The 15,084-nt window shown below is 45.1% G+C and overlaps 1 protein-coding gene across 4 annotated transcripts in view; it reads left to right on the top strand.

Annotated features, from left to right (window-relative positions):
- The window catches only part of ABCA1 (ATP binding cassette subfamily A member 1), a 135,941-nt gene that overhangs the window by 16,710 nt on the left and 104,147 nt on the right, over positions 1-15,084 (top strand). For all 4 annotated transcript variants that reach the window (XM_058302588.2, XM_058302586.1, XM_012526704.3 and 1 more), the window contains exons 2-3: positions 3,674-3,839; positions 14,725-14,818. In XM_058302588.2, coding sequence (XP_058158571.1) covers positions 3,774-3,839; positions 14,725-14,818 — 160 coding nt within the window. In that variant the 5' untranslated portion in view covers positions 3,674-3,773. The remainder of the gene's footprint in view (positions 1-3,673; positions 3,840-14,724; positions 14,819-15,084) is intronic.

Consider the following 15,084-nt stretch of genomic DNA (forward strand, 5'->3'; position numbering starts at 1 on the left):
ACAACAGAAGCGGACAAAGAAACAAGACGCAGCAAATAGACACAGAGAACAGACAGCCTGGGGAGGCGGGAAAATAAATAAATAAATAAATCTTTTAAAAAAAAAAAAGAAAATCACTCTTGACCTTTTTCTTCTCCGCTTATACTGAATGTTTTGTAAAGGGGTGACTTTTCCTTCTGAGCCCCATTCTCTACTCAGGTTTACCGAAGACATTTTTTTCCCCCCCGACTTCCAGTTTCTTTCTTTCTTTCTTTTTTTTAAAGAGTTATTTATTTCTTTCCCTTTCCCCCCAACCCCCGCCAGTTGTCTGCTCTCTGTCCGTTCACTGTGGGTTCTTCTGTGTCCACTTGTATTCTTGTCAGTGGCACTAGGAACCTGTGTCTCTTTTTTGTGTCATCTTGCTGCATCAGCTCTCTGTGTGTGCGGCTCCATTCCTGGGCAGGCTGCACTTTCTTTCGCGCTGGGCGGCTCTCCTTATGGGGTGCACTCCTTGCGCGTGGGGCTCCCCTACACAGGGAACATCCCTGCGTGGCGGGGCACTGCTTGCGCGCATCAGCACTGCACATGGACCAGCTCCACACGGGTCAGGATGGCCCTGGGTTTGAACCTTGGACTTCCCATGTGGTAGGCGGATGCCCTATCTGTTGGGCCAAATGCGTTTCCCCCAGTATCTTTTATTTTTTCTAGAATCCAAATACAATAAACTCTTAAATAGTGATATAGATAACTACACAACATTAAAATTCTCTGCAAGATGTGACTTTTACAGAACTTGGCCTTCTAAAAGTAGCTTATAAACATTACAAATTATTCTTTGCTTTTCCTTTTTTTTTTTTAAGTTTTTTAAAAAAAAATTATTTATTATTTTTAATTCCCCCCCTCCGCCGGTTGTCTGTTCTCTGTGTCTATTTGCTGCATCTTGTTTCTTTGTCCGCTTCTGTTGTCGTCAGCGGCACGGGAAGTGTGGGCGGCGCCATTCCTGGGCAGGCTGCACTTTCTTTCACGCTGGGCGGCTCTCCTTACAGGGCACACTCCTTGCACGTGGGGCTCCCCTACGCGGGGGTCACCCCTGCGTGGCAGGGCACTCCTTGTGCGCATCAGCACTGCACATGGGCCAGCTCCACACGGGTCAAGGAGGCCCAGGGTTTGAACCGCGGACCTCCCATGTGGTAGACGGACGCCCTATCCACTGGGCCAAGTCCGTTTCCCTCTTTGCTTTTCCATCCTAAACAAGGTTGCAGCCCCCTTCCATACTAAGTACTTGAGTGACCCCACCCACGACAGGTGAAAACATCCTTAATTCCTGTCCTAAAATTTTTAACCCTGAACTATCGAAAATTCTTACCAAATTTTAGCAGCTAGAACAGCAGAAAGTTCATGGGCATCTCCGTCTTTTACCTAAAGCAATTAAAAGCTGACCTTTCAAAAGAAGACAAAGGTTTCTCATTAATCTTTGTTTTAATAGGTCTCAAAATTCGGTGGCAGATTTTTTGGTCAAGTTGTTTCCATTTAAAAAGTACTGATTTTAAAAACTAATAACTTAAAACAGCCACACAAAAACAAATGGTCCACAAAACATTCCTTTCCTTCTGAAGGTTTTATGATGCATTGTTATCAGTAGCCTGTCTTTCACTATTAAACTTAAATCGCCAAGTGAGACAAATAGCTCTGAGGCCTTTCTGTGGGAAGGCAGCGTTACGCTTTAGTTTGGCCCAGCAGTGTCCACCATTCAGAGCTCATCCTTCCTCCTTCGTTCCTTCTAAGTTCCCAGAAATTCGTGATGGATTTCTAGAAATAATGGCATGTTAAAGAATGCTTGGACAAGATATTGCCATTTCTCTGCAGGAGGTACCAGTAGAGAGGAGCAAGGAGAAGGGAACTCATGTTTCTTTAGCAATTCCAATGTGCCTTGTACTGTGCTGAGCTCTTACATATATTATTTCACTTAGTTCTTGAAACAACTATGTGGTATTGACACCCAATTTTATAGATGAGAAGACAGGCTCAGAAAGCATAAAAGCTTGGCCAAGAGCACAAAATTGGGAAGCATGGGCTAATTTATATTTTTTTAAATTTTATTTTTATTTATTTTTTTATTTTAATGTGGTCAGTTTTCTTTCTTAATAGCAAATCAGTCAGCGATGTGATTCTTGGAGAGCAGTGTTTGCGTGAGAAAATCCAGCTAATTATTTGTTTCAGTGTTTCTGGAATGCAAGCCCTATTCTAGGCCCGTGACAAAACAATCTGGGATCACAAGCATGTGTCTCACCAAGACTGCTCTGGCTTCCAGTGCTCTTGGGCCAGTGGACATCTTTCAACAATGAAATGTGATCTGATGCGGGGCTGGTTTCACTCTTCCTCCTTTCGGAATGAGAAACTTTGGTGAGGGGTGGGTGTTTGTCCTCTTAGAGGTTTGCTGAGCAGGCAATGAAGAAATCGATCCCAAAGCTTGCATGTTTCAGAGGATTCCTGATTCTCTGGGCAGTTAAGAATGAAGACCAAGTCCCCAGTGGAAGGGTCATCCTCCCTCTTGGACATCACACAGTCCCTCCACTCTCTTTTCTTCTCTAAAAGAAGTTTTTAATCCAAGCCCTTGTGGGGTGAAGGGCCAAGGGGTAATATCCTATCAGAGATGGACTTTGGTCTGGAGATCCGATTTCTAGTAAAGCACTTGATTCTGTCTCCACAAGTCCTTACTTCATCCTCAGCACCTCCTGTTGGTGGCTCGTTGGTTCCTCACGCCCACCCTGCCCCGCGATTGCCAGGAGCTGCGGTGGTACAGTCAGGGCTGGTTTTAGCCCGTGTACCCCTTCTTTCTTCTTGCGATTTCATTTCCTGCCCCTTCCCTGGGGAAAAATCGAGCATTAAGTAAATGGAGATGCTGAAGGGGCAGCTGGGAGACGAAGAGTGTTGTGACCTGACGAGGGGCAGCGGGGTCATCTGTCCAGTGCAGTTCGAGCAAGGCCGGGCGTGTGCCTCTGTCGGTTTCGGGGGCGATGCACGGGGCCTGCCTTAGCAGACTCGTTTCTCCACGGCATGTCCTTTTCCTCCCAGAGACACACAGCCCTGCGGTTGCCCTCATCACCTGGAAGCCAGGTGTCGTGACACTTGCTTGGCGTTTACTCGCCATCATCTCAAGCAAGCTGTGGCTTTCTAGGTTGGGAGATGGCTTTACCGATGACACCGTGTGTCATTGGAGGGACCCAGCTTGGGGGCCAGATGAAAATTTAGCCTGCAGCAAATTTCGGGAAATAGCCAAAACGTCCCACGCTCGAGGCAAAATGGTGTAAGTGCCGCTGACATTTTCCGCAAGTGGAAACATTTGCTTAGAGAAGGAGGGCAGGGCCCTGGGATTGCAATATGCTGTTACCATCCTCTGCATTTTGGCTACTTAAGACTGTTTACTTAAGACTGCTTTCCAAAGTGCATTTTCATTCCCAAACAATCATACTGATGAAGCTATAATGATTAGCTTCCAGGCTGCCTCGAGCAAACCCATGGAAGTCCCATTTCCTGGAGGACCCCCAGGCTGGGAGTGACCCATTGAGGAACAGTTAAGAAGCAGACCTGGGTGCTGGGTGCTCTGGCGAGAGGGCTGGAGCAACAACCCTCATTGGTGTTCGGCTTTGCAGCAATAACTGACCGCACTCTGTCCTCCCGCTTTATCTTTCAGTTAATGACCAGCCACAGCGTCCCTGCCGTGAGTTCCGGCCACTGCCCCCACGGGCTCCCGACGAGCCACACGCAGGTTGCCTGGGCACGGCTGAGGTAACATGGCTTGCTGGCCTCAGCTGAGGTTGCTGCTGTGGAAGAACCTCACTTTCCGGAGAAGACAAACCGTAAGCTTGGGTTTCTGGGGGGAGAGGGGTTCTCCCCCTCCTGCCCTCGCCCTTCAATGGTTTTGAGCTGGGGTTTGGAGGAGGGAGAGCAGGGAGTCCTCTCGGTTTTCATGCAGCGACTGAATGAATCTGGCCCCTGGTGAACACAGGACCCGGCGGCTTCTCTGAGACAGCAGATGTGCCAGCTTGGTTTGTGCCAGAGCCCAGGTGCGGGTTCTGACCCCTGAAAGCTGGCATCGAACTGTCCCTGCCCGCCCTGCTCTTTCCTTTAACCTGAAGCCCTGGGAGCCCCCGGCTTTCCTGAAGCACCCAGAGGGCCCCTGTGTCTGGGCGCGGGTGGGAGTCGAGGGCGCTAATGGCCCTGCTCTTAGAAACCAGTGTCAGGTTCCTTAGCGTCAGTCTGGAAACCTTCTTTCAGCTTTGACCGCAGGCCCCCAGGAACTCCGTAACTGAGGCTTGTTTAATTTCTGTGGAGGGGCCTAAGCCTCTCACATCCAGGTGGACCAGTACTGCTTTGAGGAACCCTAGGCGACCTTCCTTAATGTTCAGGCGAATGTTTTCCACAGAGGAAGGTGCCGGCTGGTGAAGTCCCTGAAGCTCACACTTCGGCTCTTTGCTCCTCTCTTTCTGAATCCCCTTCCTTTGAGATCCATCTACTCCCCTGCGGTCAGCGGCTCCTTGCTGTGGTGGGCTTCCAAATCCGTTTCCTGCCCTGACTTTCTCCCACTGTGTTCCAAACCTGCCGTCACATGTCTGAAACCAAAATGATCACCTTTCCTAGACTCAAAAGAGCTCTAAGGGAACTTGGAGATCATTAAATTCAGTGTAATGCTTGGATCTTTTTTAAAGAACAAAAATGTCAAGGTACCTCTGTGTTCACTAAATTCCTTTTATTATAATGTTACTTAAATACATATATACATGACACTAGATATAAATCCATTATACTTCTAGGTTTTTGTTATGCAACTGTATGACCCATACGTATTTATGAATTAAATGCAAACAAAATTGCAAAACCAAGACAGTTCAAATTAACACTGTTCTGCAGTGAGATAATAGATATTGTTTTACTGAAACCAAATTGTAAGTTGTAATGTGAATATGCTGGTGAGTGCCATAGTGCTGGTTTTTTTTTGGGGGGGGGGGGTTGGCTGGTGTATATTCCTATGTGCTAATGATTCAGTTCCCCAACCATTTTTCTAATTGAATGACCTACATTTGATGTCAGTTGGCTTTCCTTTATTGCTATCTCATCATTCAGAAATTGAGGCTGCATCGTTCCTTTCTCATTACCTACAATTAGACTGCTGCCAACACAAATATAAACTTGGGTTCTGAACTCTTACTCCGGAACTTGGTTATAAAGTGGGCATTCAGAAAATCCAAATGTGTTTATTAGAAGTTGTTTAGATGGCTAATGAGATAAAAATACAAAATATTTAAAGTATTCATCAAGAACTTGTAATCCCTCAGGAATATATGTATATTCTTTTTACTTTTTTTTTTTTTTCCCTCTTAGGAGGTACTGGGGATTGAACCCTGGGCCTTGTACATGCAAAGGAGGTGCTTGACCACTGAGCTACATCTGCTCCACATATATATGTATATTTTAATTAGAGAAATATAGATTTTGTCCATCCCCTTATGTTACAGATGGAGAAACTAAATTCCAAGGTCTCTAGTTAAAGAGCAGGGATTAGTATCCTAACACATAATATTACATTAATATAATGAAAGCAAACAGAGCAAACTCCCATGTGCTCACCACTAAGTACTCTATTAAGTGGATTAATCCTTTTAAGACCCCATGAAATACTGTAATTTCCTTGTTTTGTAGTTAAGGAACATGAAGCACAGAGAGAAAAATAATTTGTCTGAGGGCCACACTGCTAATAAGCAGTAAAGGGTGGTTCAAACCCAGATAATCTAACTCTGCCGTTAGTACACCAAACTGGTATTCCACATTGCCTTTCAGAAGTATTGTTAATTTTTCTTCTCTCAGTCTCAAAACCTTTGGAGTTTCTGGCTTCTTCCTTGCCTTTCCCCCTGCCTCCCAAGGTAGTTCTCAGGTTCTGGGAGGCCCAGATGCTATATGTTCATCTCTTAGCCTCATTTCTTAGCTACCATTTGGTCCCAGGCCCCTGCCTCTTCTCACCCACATAGCAGGAACCTGTCTCCGCCATGGTATGTCCACTAGCCAGTGAGTAGCAGGAGAAACTGTATCATCGTAGGAACTCTTAAAAATAGTCCAGCCCTCTCATTTTACAGACCAGGAAATGGAGGCACAGAGCAGGACAGGGATTTTCCCATGGTCAACCAGCCAGCCACTGAGCTGGGAGTAGAGTTGGCATCTCTGAGCCTTAGGTCAAGCCGCCTTCCATTTCATCGCTGTGACTTTTCTTCCCTTTTCCAAGTTCTCTGCATCCCCCAAGTAGTGCCCAGCCTGGCGGTGGAGGAAGCGGGAGGCAGGAAGACTCTGTGCTCAGCCCAGGAGGGAAGGAAGACGCACAGGGGCCTGGAAAAGGGCGTGGAATTGGGTCATCCTGCGCCAGTCTCCACTCGTCTTGAGCTTGCTGCTTCTTGCTGAGTAGTTTATGGGGTTTGAAGTGTTAAGATTAGAGAGATGGGCAGGTTTGGTCAAAGGTGATTTGTAGCCTTGTGGTGGAGTTCTTGTGGAAGGAGGAGGTACAGCTCAAACATCCCGACACAGAAGGGCTTTTCTAGATAGTGTACCACTGCCTACTAGCTAGTCCTACTTACCTGTTCGCCTGGCTTCTAAAGGAAATGGATTTTCGCTGAATCTGAAAGGAAGGTGGTTTATTTCAGGTCCTAAATGCTTAGGTTGTCAGAGCAGGAAAGATCTGGACTGCCCTAGTACAGAGGCACTGGGGTTCCCAACAGGGCATGGGTGAAGAGTTGGTCACTCATGGAAGTAGCACAGAACCTCTTTCTTGGTGGCCCTGCCCTTTTTTAGCCGGTTCTGCCTTATCTGCGTTAAAGGTTTTACCTCCCTGGATCTTAAGTTCTGGCTGGTAGCCACTTCCCTACTCTACCTGGCTTGGATTATATAGACATTAGAAACGGTTAAGTGTTTTGATGCCATTTTATTAGCTCACGTAGTCAAAACCAGCACTGCCCGTTCGGCAGGGGATGAAGTTAGCAGCCCCTGATAGCTCTTGCCTACCATGTGTGGAAATCAATGGCTTGTTTCCCTTCATCTGAGATCCTGGAGCATATAGACTTGGCCCCAGAGCCCAGCACAGCACCTGGCACCTGGGACCTAAGTATTTGCTGAATGAGGGGCAGATATGGTCATGGCCCATTGGTTTGCAGGTCTGGAGGGGGCTCCCCTGTTATATTGGAGCCTTATGCATGGCTGCCCGGAAGAATAGAAGGAAAATGCAAAAACCTGGAGCTGCACAGTGTACCCCAGAGCAACCCCATGGCAAGGCAGCAGCGTGCCTTTTAGCTCTGCGTCCCTGCATGCTGGTGAATATGGAGGCCTCTCTCCATGGTACAGATCACGGAGCCCCTGGGCCAGGCTTAGATTTCTGCTGCCTCTGTTGGGCAGAGGAGACACTGAGATTCAGTTGCACAAGTTGGGTGCAAAGTTCAGTTTGGGTCCTAAGTAAAGGTTAACTGCCTGGGTGGGGGTCATTCAGCACAAACAGGGTTTGGGACAGGAAGAGGGGAGGGGCTTCAGAGGTCTCAGGATCCTCATCTGGTTTTAGGTTGAGCCAGGGGCCAAGGTCCCCATGGAACAGATGGGACAGAGTGGCGCCATATGGACTCTTTTGTTTTGAGTATTAATTGTACTAATTCAATCTGACTAGCCATGAGCCTGAGAAAATAGATGTCCGAAGTTTTGTATAAACTAGAGCACTGGTCTTGGGGCATTGTTTAGTGACAAGGAATAAGCTATCCTAAACTGAAATCCCCCCATTTGAGAGCCATTAGAGAGAATTTTACAGAGATGGCCACTCTCTGTATCCCTGCTCCACTCCCAGCCTCACAGGCCACGTGCACACCCTGCCCTGGCCAGCCATGATGTGGTTATGATTTTAATTCCAGTTTAGGTACCATGTTCCTTTGAGGCCTTGGGAAACTCATTTCTCCCTGACCTTTAGTTTCCCCTTACATGAAATGAAGAAGGTTAGAACAGTCACTTATTGTTTCGTTTGGGTCAGTATTTACTGAGTATCTCCTGGTGGGCAGCGTCCTAGGTGTACCGTGGAGAACCAGAAGGACATAATCCCTGCCCTCAGAGAGCTTAGAGTTTAGTGAAACAGATGAGCACATGAGTGAAAATATAATTACCAACCATGATCACTGTTATAAACAAACAAACAGACACACTGTGGTGCCATGTTAGAGACTAACAGGTTATGGGAGAGGCTAATTGGAGATGGAAGGTTGTGACAGTGGAGCTGAGAGGCCTGAAATTTCAAGCAGGAGTTAGAAAGGTGAAGATTAGGGGTTGGGAGATCAAGCGTGCTCGCCTTCCAGGCAGAGAGATGGTGGGGCCCAAGTAGGCAGGGGCAGAGCCTGCAGGCCCAGCAGCTGGAGAAAGTGGTTGAACTTGATTTATCAAACCAGTCCCTTAGGTGGCCGACCATGGCGGCCGGGGTCAGATGGTTGTGGCTCCTGCTCTGAGGGGACTTGAATGCCAACATCCCAAGGAATCAGTTGCAGTCATGACGTTCACCAGTCCAGTCCTGTCCTCTGCTTTCTTTTTCTCTTTGGACATGATTTGATATGGATGTTCCTGTATTTCCAAACAATCTTCATATTTATGTTAATGATTCCTTATGTGTGGGCTGCATTTTGTGGTTTCGAAAATACTCAGATCCCTGATCATCTCATTTTTTCAGCAGTTCTGAGAGGTATGCATCGCAGCTTCTGTTTCACAGATGGAGAAAGTTAGGCTCCGTGATTTGCGAGTTAGCCAGTTCAGTAGAGGAGGGGCTAAATTACAGACATGGATCTTTTGGCTCTGAAGCTATGACGGGATGATGCCTTTGATATTCCTGATAGCTTTACAGTAATCCATCAACATAGTTTTTATTTTGCAAGTTTGTACCCTATTTATTGCGAACCTTTAAATTGTTTTCAGTATTTTGCTGCTATAAATAAACTACCACCAAGATTTTATACATATAACCATTTTTTGCTTTTATTTCAAAATCTCAAGGGTAAGATTTCTAGGTCAAAGGGGAAGTATGAGCAGATTGACCTTCCAAAGGAGTGAACCAATTAAAAAAGTCACCAGCAATGCAGGAGGCTTTATAATTCCAGGAGGTTGGGGCTGGTTTTAAAAATTGTTTGTCTTCTGGCATTTCTCTCATTTGCCCAGACTTAGTTGAGGTGGAGTGGAGAGGTGTATGGTATGAGGGACTGGTCTACAATTAGTTTTTCTTCATATTCATATCATGTCATATATCACATTATTATATCACATATCATGCCATGTAGCAACCCAGCAGCTTTTATTAAACAGTGATTCCTTTACTAGTTATTTTTGGGATGTTTATTAAAATCTTAATTGTGTAGGGGACTATTTTGGGGTTATTTATTTGGTCACTTGATAAGTACTTTTTATTTTGGTGCTGAGATAACCCAGAGTTGGCCATTACTTTGATGGACATTCCACTTGAGAGACCACCGTCCCACTTTTTTTTTTTTCCCCTTAGAATATTCTTTGAAATTTTCAGGTATTTCTTCTTCCCATGGAATCTCATTAAATCCTATAAAGTATCCTGTCACTATTTTTTTTTTTTTTTGGAGGTACTATAGATTGGACCTGGAACCGCTTACATGCAAAGCATTGAGCTACACCACTCCACTCCTATCACCATTTTAAGTGAAATGATGTTAAATCTATAAAATAGCTTGGAAAATACCATTTTCTTTGTATAGTAAATCTTCCCATTTAGGAACATGGTACTTGGCTCTCATTAATTCCCATCTTCCTTTATCCATCTTAGAGTTCTAGGGTTTTCTTGTATATAAGAACCACACATTTGGTGTTACCTTAATAGCTAGGTTGTTTGTGTTTCTGTTCTTACTGTGACTGGGATTATTCTCTCCTTTCCACATTGTATTACTTTAACCGTTTATTATAGATTATAGAGGAGGAAGGAATTTATCTTTTTTTTTTAAAGATTTATTTTTATTTATTTCTCTCTCCTTCTTCCCCCGCCAGCCTGTCCTCCACCCGCATTGTTTGCTCTCTCATGTCCATTCGCTATGTGTTCTTCTGTGTCTGCTTGCATTCTTGGTGGCATGGGAATCTGTGTCTCTTTTTGTTGTGTCATCTTGTCGCGTCAGCTCTGTGTGTGTGAAACGCCACTCCTGTGTGGGCTGCGCTTTTTGTGCAGGGTGGCTCTCCTTGCAGGGCGCACTCCTTGTAGCGTAGGGCTCCCCTACATGGGAACAACCATGTGTGGCATAGCACTCCTTGCGTGTGGCAGCGCTGCATGTGGCCCAGCTAACCACACGAGCCAGGAGGCCCTGGGTTTGAACCCTGGACCTCCTAGATGGTAGGCAGACACTCTATCTGTTGAACCACATCTGCTTCCTGGAATTTATCTTGTTTCTGGTTAATTTACCCATGTTTTCAAATCATGGGCAGCTTTTGGGTTAGTTTTCTGGATTCTCTTAGAATTGTGACCGTGCTGGTGACAAAAAGCATATTTTCATCTCTTCCTTTCTGATGGCCATTCTTTGTCTCATATGATCTGAAGAAACTTCAATGCAATGCTAGTAAACAGTAACTTCTTTTTTCAGGATGAAATTTTTTTGGTTACCTTTGCCCAGAAGATACTTGCCCAAGGCCAAATTTTATTACTCTGGTTTTCTTTATTCTTTGAACACAGCCCATTCTCTTCCCTAAACCGGAGTTAATATGGATAAATCTCAAAAAAAAAATGAAGAGTGCCACCGCTGTGCCCTTAGACTAGGTAGCCGAATTCATTCACAGAGGGACTAGACTGTGGTACATAAACTTCAGCAACCAGGAGCGAAAGTTAAGCATGAATCCTCAGGTGGACAGTGGATTCTGTGGTTTGTGAGAGTTTGGTGTAATTCTGAAAGTTGAGTGAAATAAGCCAGACACAAAAGGACAAATACCGTATGAGCTCACTGATACGAAATAAATAAAATAAACAAAATCATAGATTCAGAAACTATAATAGAACAGAGGTTACCAGGGGCTGGAAGGGGGGTAGGGAATGGGGAGTTCATGTTTAAATGATAGAGTTTCTGTTTGGGGTGATGGAAAAGTTTTGGTAATGGATGGGGGTGATGGTAGCACAACATTGTGAATGTAATCAACAGCACTGAATTATATATTTGAATGTGGTTAAAGGGCGAAGTTTTAGGTTATATATATGTTACTAGAATTTAAAAAAACATAGGACTGTGTAACACAATGAACCCTAACAGTACAATTATAATAATATCAGTGCATCAATTGTAGCAAAAGTACGACACTAATGCCAGGTGTTAATAGTAGGGTGGTATCTGGGGACCCTGTATTTTCTGCATGATTTTTCTATAAACCTACAATTTCTCTAGTAAAAAAAAAAGATAGTCTCATGCATATTTAACTATGATGAAAATAATGATAATAAGAGCAGCCAGGATGTGCCAGACTCTGTGCTAGGCCTTTTCCATGAAGTAACACGTAATGTCTCGCAATCTGAAGCAGAGGGAGGGCGAGTTTCCTTCCCAAACTCGGTAATGTCCGGAGACATTTTTGGGTGACACCGCCCTGAGGATGGCGCTGCTGATACCGAGTGCGCAGAGGCCAGGGAGCTGCTACACACCCTGCAATCTAGGCTAGTCTCCCACCGCCAAGAGCGACCTGGCAGTGGTGTCGAGGCTGAGAGAGCCTGCTCCAGAGGCGCTTGCTCATCTTGTCCCCGTGTTACAGCTGAGGAATAGCGAGATCCAAAGTGCGGAGCGATGCTTTGGTGGTCACAGGGCAGCTTGGAGTAGCCGCTTGCTTGAACACCAGGATTCTTAACTGTACTTCCCACCACTGAAAGACAGCGTCCAAGTCTCTGAGCTTGGTATGAAACACCTGCTTTGAGAAGAACGTTCCTCCCCGGCTCTGCATGTCATGAGGGTGGTTGGGTGGGTACCAAAGCAGTATTTCGAAGGGTTTTTCTGTGGGAGTTTATAGCAGTGAAGCATCAGCCTCATTTCCAAGCTGCCTGTGGAGGCCTCTGCTGGAACCGTGCCACGTTTAGAGATGGGGCTGTGCCGGGTTTCGATGGTGAGTGGAGCCAGCGTGCCAGGTCACATTAGGTTTCTAGAGGAAGGCTATTACGGAAAGAAATATCTAGACCATCTCCTTGAGTTTAGAAGGCGAGTTCATGTTCAATGGCAGAAATACTTTTAGAGGTACAGGGAGCAAGGGCACAGATTAAATTTTGTCTCCCATGGGTTCTCTGGTTTGGGTGTTGTAAGCTTTGGAGGCAGTCTCTTCATTTTGAAGGTGTTAGAGTCCCAGCTTAGCAAGGGCCTTGTAAGAGTCCAGCTCCTCTGGGCGAGGCACAAGAAGGTTGGGGTGCATCGTGGCTAAGTGGACGGGGCCCTCGAGTCAGACTGTACCAGAATTTAATATTCCCCTATTGTCGTGCAATTAAGTTGTTTCCAATATTTTACAATTATACTATCTCAAGGAATAAAGAACCTTGTGTATATAGCTCTTTTGATATTTTAAATTTAGTTCCCTAGGATGAATTCCCAGGAATATAACTCGGTCAAAGGGGATAAACATGTCTTTTGAATACATATTGCCAAATTGCTTTCCCAGAGGGCTCTGTTGATTTATATTTCCATCTTCATTATCTTGTAAACTTCAGCTTATTCCCTTACTCAGACATTTAAAAATCCTTATGTGGCAGGTTTAGCAAGAAGAAAGTGACACTGGGGGAAAAGCTCATATATAAATGGGGTCCCTGCTATGCCAAGTGCTGATAAAGGTACAGAGTGAGTACCTGGGGAACTCAGGGGAGGGACATCCAGTTCAGCTGGCAGAGAAGGTCGAATGCCATTCACAAGCCTGGAGATTTTATTGTGTGTTGCTTTTAGGGATTACTTACAGATTGCTATCTTTGATCTCGGGAACCTCGTTGCCAGCATGTTTTCTTCCAGAGTGGGACACATTTGTCATTTTTTATTTTCTGTTGTTGTGCTATCTGTTGTAAACCATTTTTCATAGTTACATGGTAGCAGTGGTTTTGTTGTTGTTGTTTGTTCCATTAGACAAGTATTATATGCTCATTATAGGAAATTTAGGAAACTTAGGAAGTCTTAAAGAAATCACCCTTGTTCTTATCAACCCAGTACAGCCATTGTTGTGCTGTATTTCCTTCTAAAAAAAATTTAAAATAGAGCTTAATGTGGAATCATATAAAAGGTCTTTGGATATTAAGACGTGACTATTTAAAATACTATAAAACCAACAACAAATATAAAAAACTGAAAACAGTCTGAAACCCAGAATAGTTTAATTAATTATGGTCTATTCATAGAGTAGACTGTCAAGTGGCCATTAAAAGCCGTATATTCAGAGAATATTTGTTATGGAAAATGCTCCCAATATGATATAAAATGAAAAAGAAGAATACAAAATTATATATGCTGTATAATCCCTGTTTTGTAGAGAAAAAAATATATGTCCACAGAAAAAAGATTTAAAAAACATTAACAAAGAACTATTTTCACCTTAGTGATTATTTCTGGGAGGTAGGATTAAGGGTGATTTTTAGTCACCTTTTTCTACTGTTTTTTTTTTATGTTCAGATTTTTCATAATGAGAATACATAGACTTCAGGATCAAGGAAATAATCCTGCTGTTTAAAAATAAGGGGCATTTCATATCTGTGTTCTCTTGGTTTTGTGACTCTGAGCCACACTCACAGTTACTGTTACAAAGCTACATGGCTTTTCTGGGCTCTTGGATGTTTACCCTAAATAGAACTTTGGAATCAAGAAATGAAAGGCATGGAAGAGATGGGAGACTCCAGGCAGTGTAACTAGTTGTCTGCACACCACTGGCTCTAAATTATCTCCAGTGATTTCCATCTTGACCTTCTGTGTATTTATGGCCTGGCAAGTTTCTCCTTTCGAGAAGCTCCATTGCTTTGGCCGGTGGCTCATGCTTGCTTATAAGTTCCATGACCTTCTAATTCACTGGAGAAGGCGGTGTCCAGGTCTTGATGGAGGGAGGAGGACTTTGCACTGCTGCCGGCTCTTTCCATCCCGGGTGCACGCAGGTCAATATGGAACTGTGTGACTTTCCGTTATCTTTGGACCCGGCTTTTCAGCCCCAGGAACAGCGGCTCTGTGTGCCTTTAGAGGTGATGTGTGTATAGCACAGCAGTTTGCCCTGGTCCTCTCCTTTCATCAAAAGTGCTGACACTGGGAATGCAAAAGTGACCAGGACCCTGGGCCTGCCCTTCAGGTGCCTATAGGTGTGTGTGGAAGCCAGGGACTGAAAGAGGTGATTGCTGGGTGCAGGGAGAATGGGATGGGAGGAGGATGCAGGGGCACTGGGGGAACGCCCAAGAAGGCTTCTAGTTCAGCCAGGAAATGGGTCTTGAAGAGTCTTGAAGAACGGAAGCGAGAGGAAGCAGGATGGGAAGCAGCTTTGCTTGTGGGAAGCCTGGAGCTTTGGAATAATATGTCGTAGGGTGAGAATTGCAAACAGTTTGATGTGATTGAAGCTTAAACGGTAAGTTCATGACTGGTGTGGGAGAGGCAAAGTTGATCAACTGGGTAATGGACTTTGTGGTGGATTTCCCCAAACCCATAGCTTGAGGCGTCTGTGTTCCTTCTGAAACTCACCAGCGCTGTCTTCCTTCCCGCTCAGTGTCAGCTGCTGCTGGAAGTGGCCTGGCCTTTGTTCATCTTCCTGATCCTGATCTCCGTGCGCCTGAGCTACCCGCCCTATGAACAGCATGAGTGTGAGTATCCGGGGGTCCTGCCGGGGACACGCCACGGGCAGGAGAACCAGGCAGTGGGCAGAAGCCATGTTTGGCCTTTCCCAAGGAAGCTACCTTTAAGAAATCCCACAAAAAGGTCTGGAATGGAAAAGCCAGGCCTCCGAATTTTGAATAAGGCCTAAACTCCGGAGCCCATTTTCCATCCTAGCGAACGGCGATCGTCATCATCATGCACTTTGGCCGGGCATTTGGCATGGTGAGAGGCCCATAACTTTCCCGGTAGCTCT

The sequence above is a fragment of the Dasypus novemcinctus genome, chromosome 8 (assembly GCF_030445035.2).
Source record: "Dasypus novemcinctus isolate mDasNov1 chromosome 8, mDasNov1.1.hap2, whole genome shotgun sequence".
NCBI classification, from domain to species: Eukaryota; Metazoa; Chordata; class Mammalia; order Cingulata; family Dasypodidae; genus Dasypus; species Dasypus novemcinctus.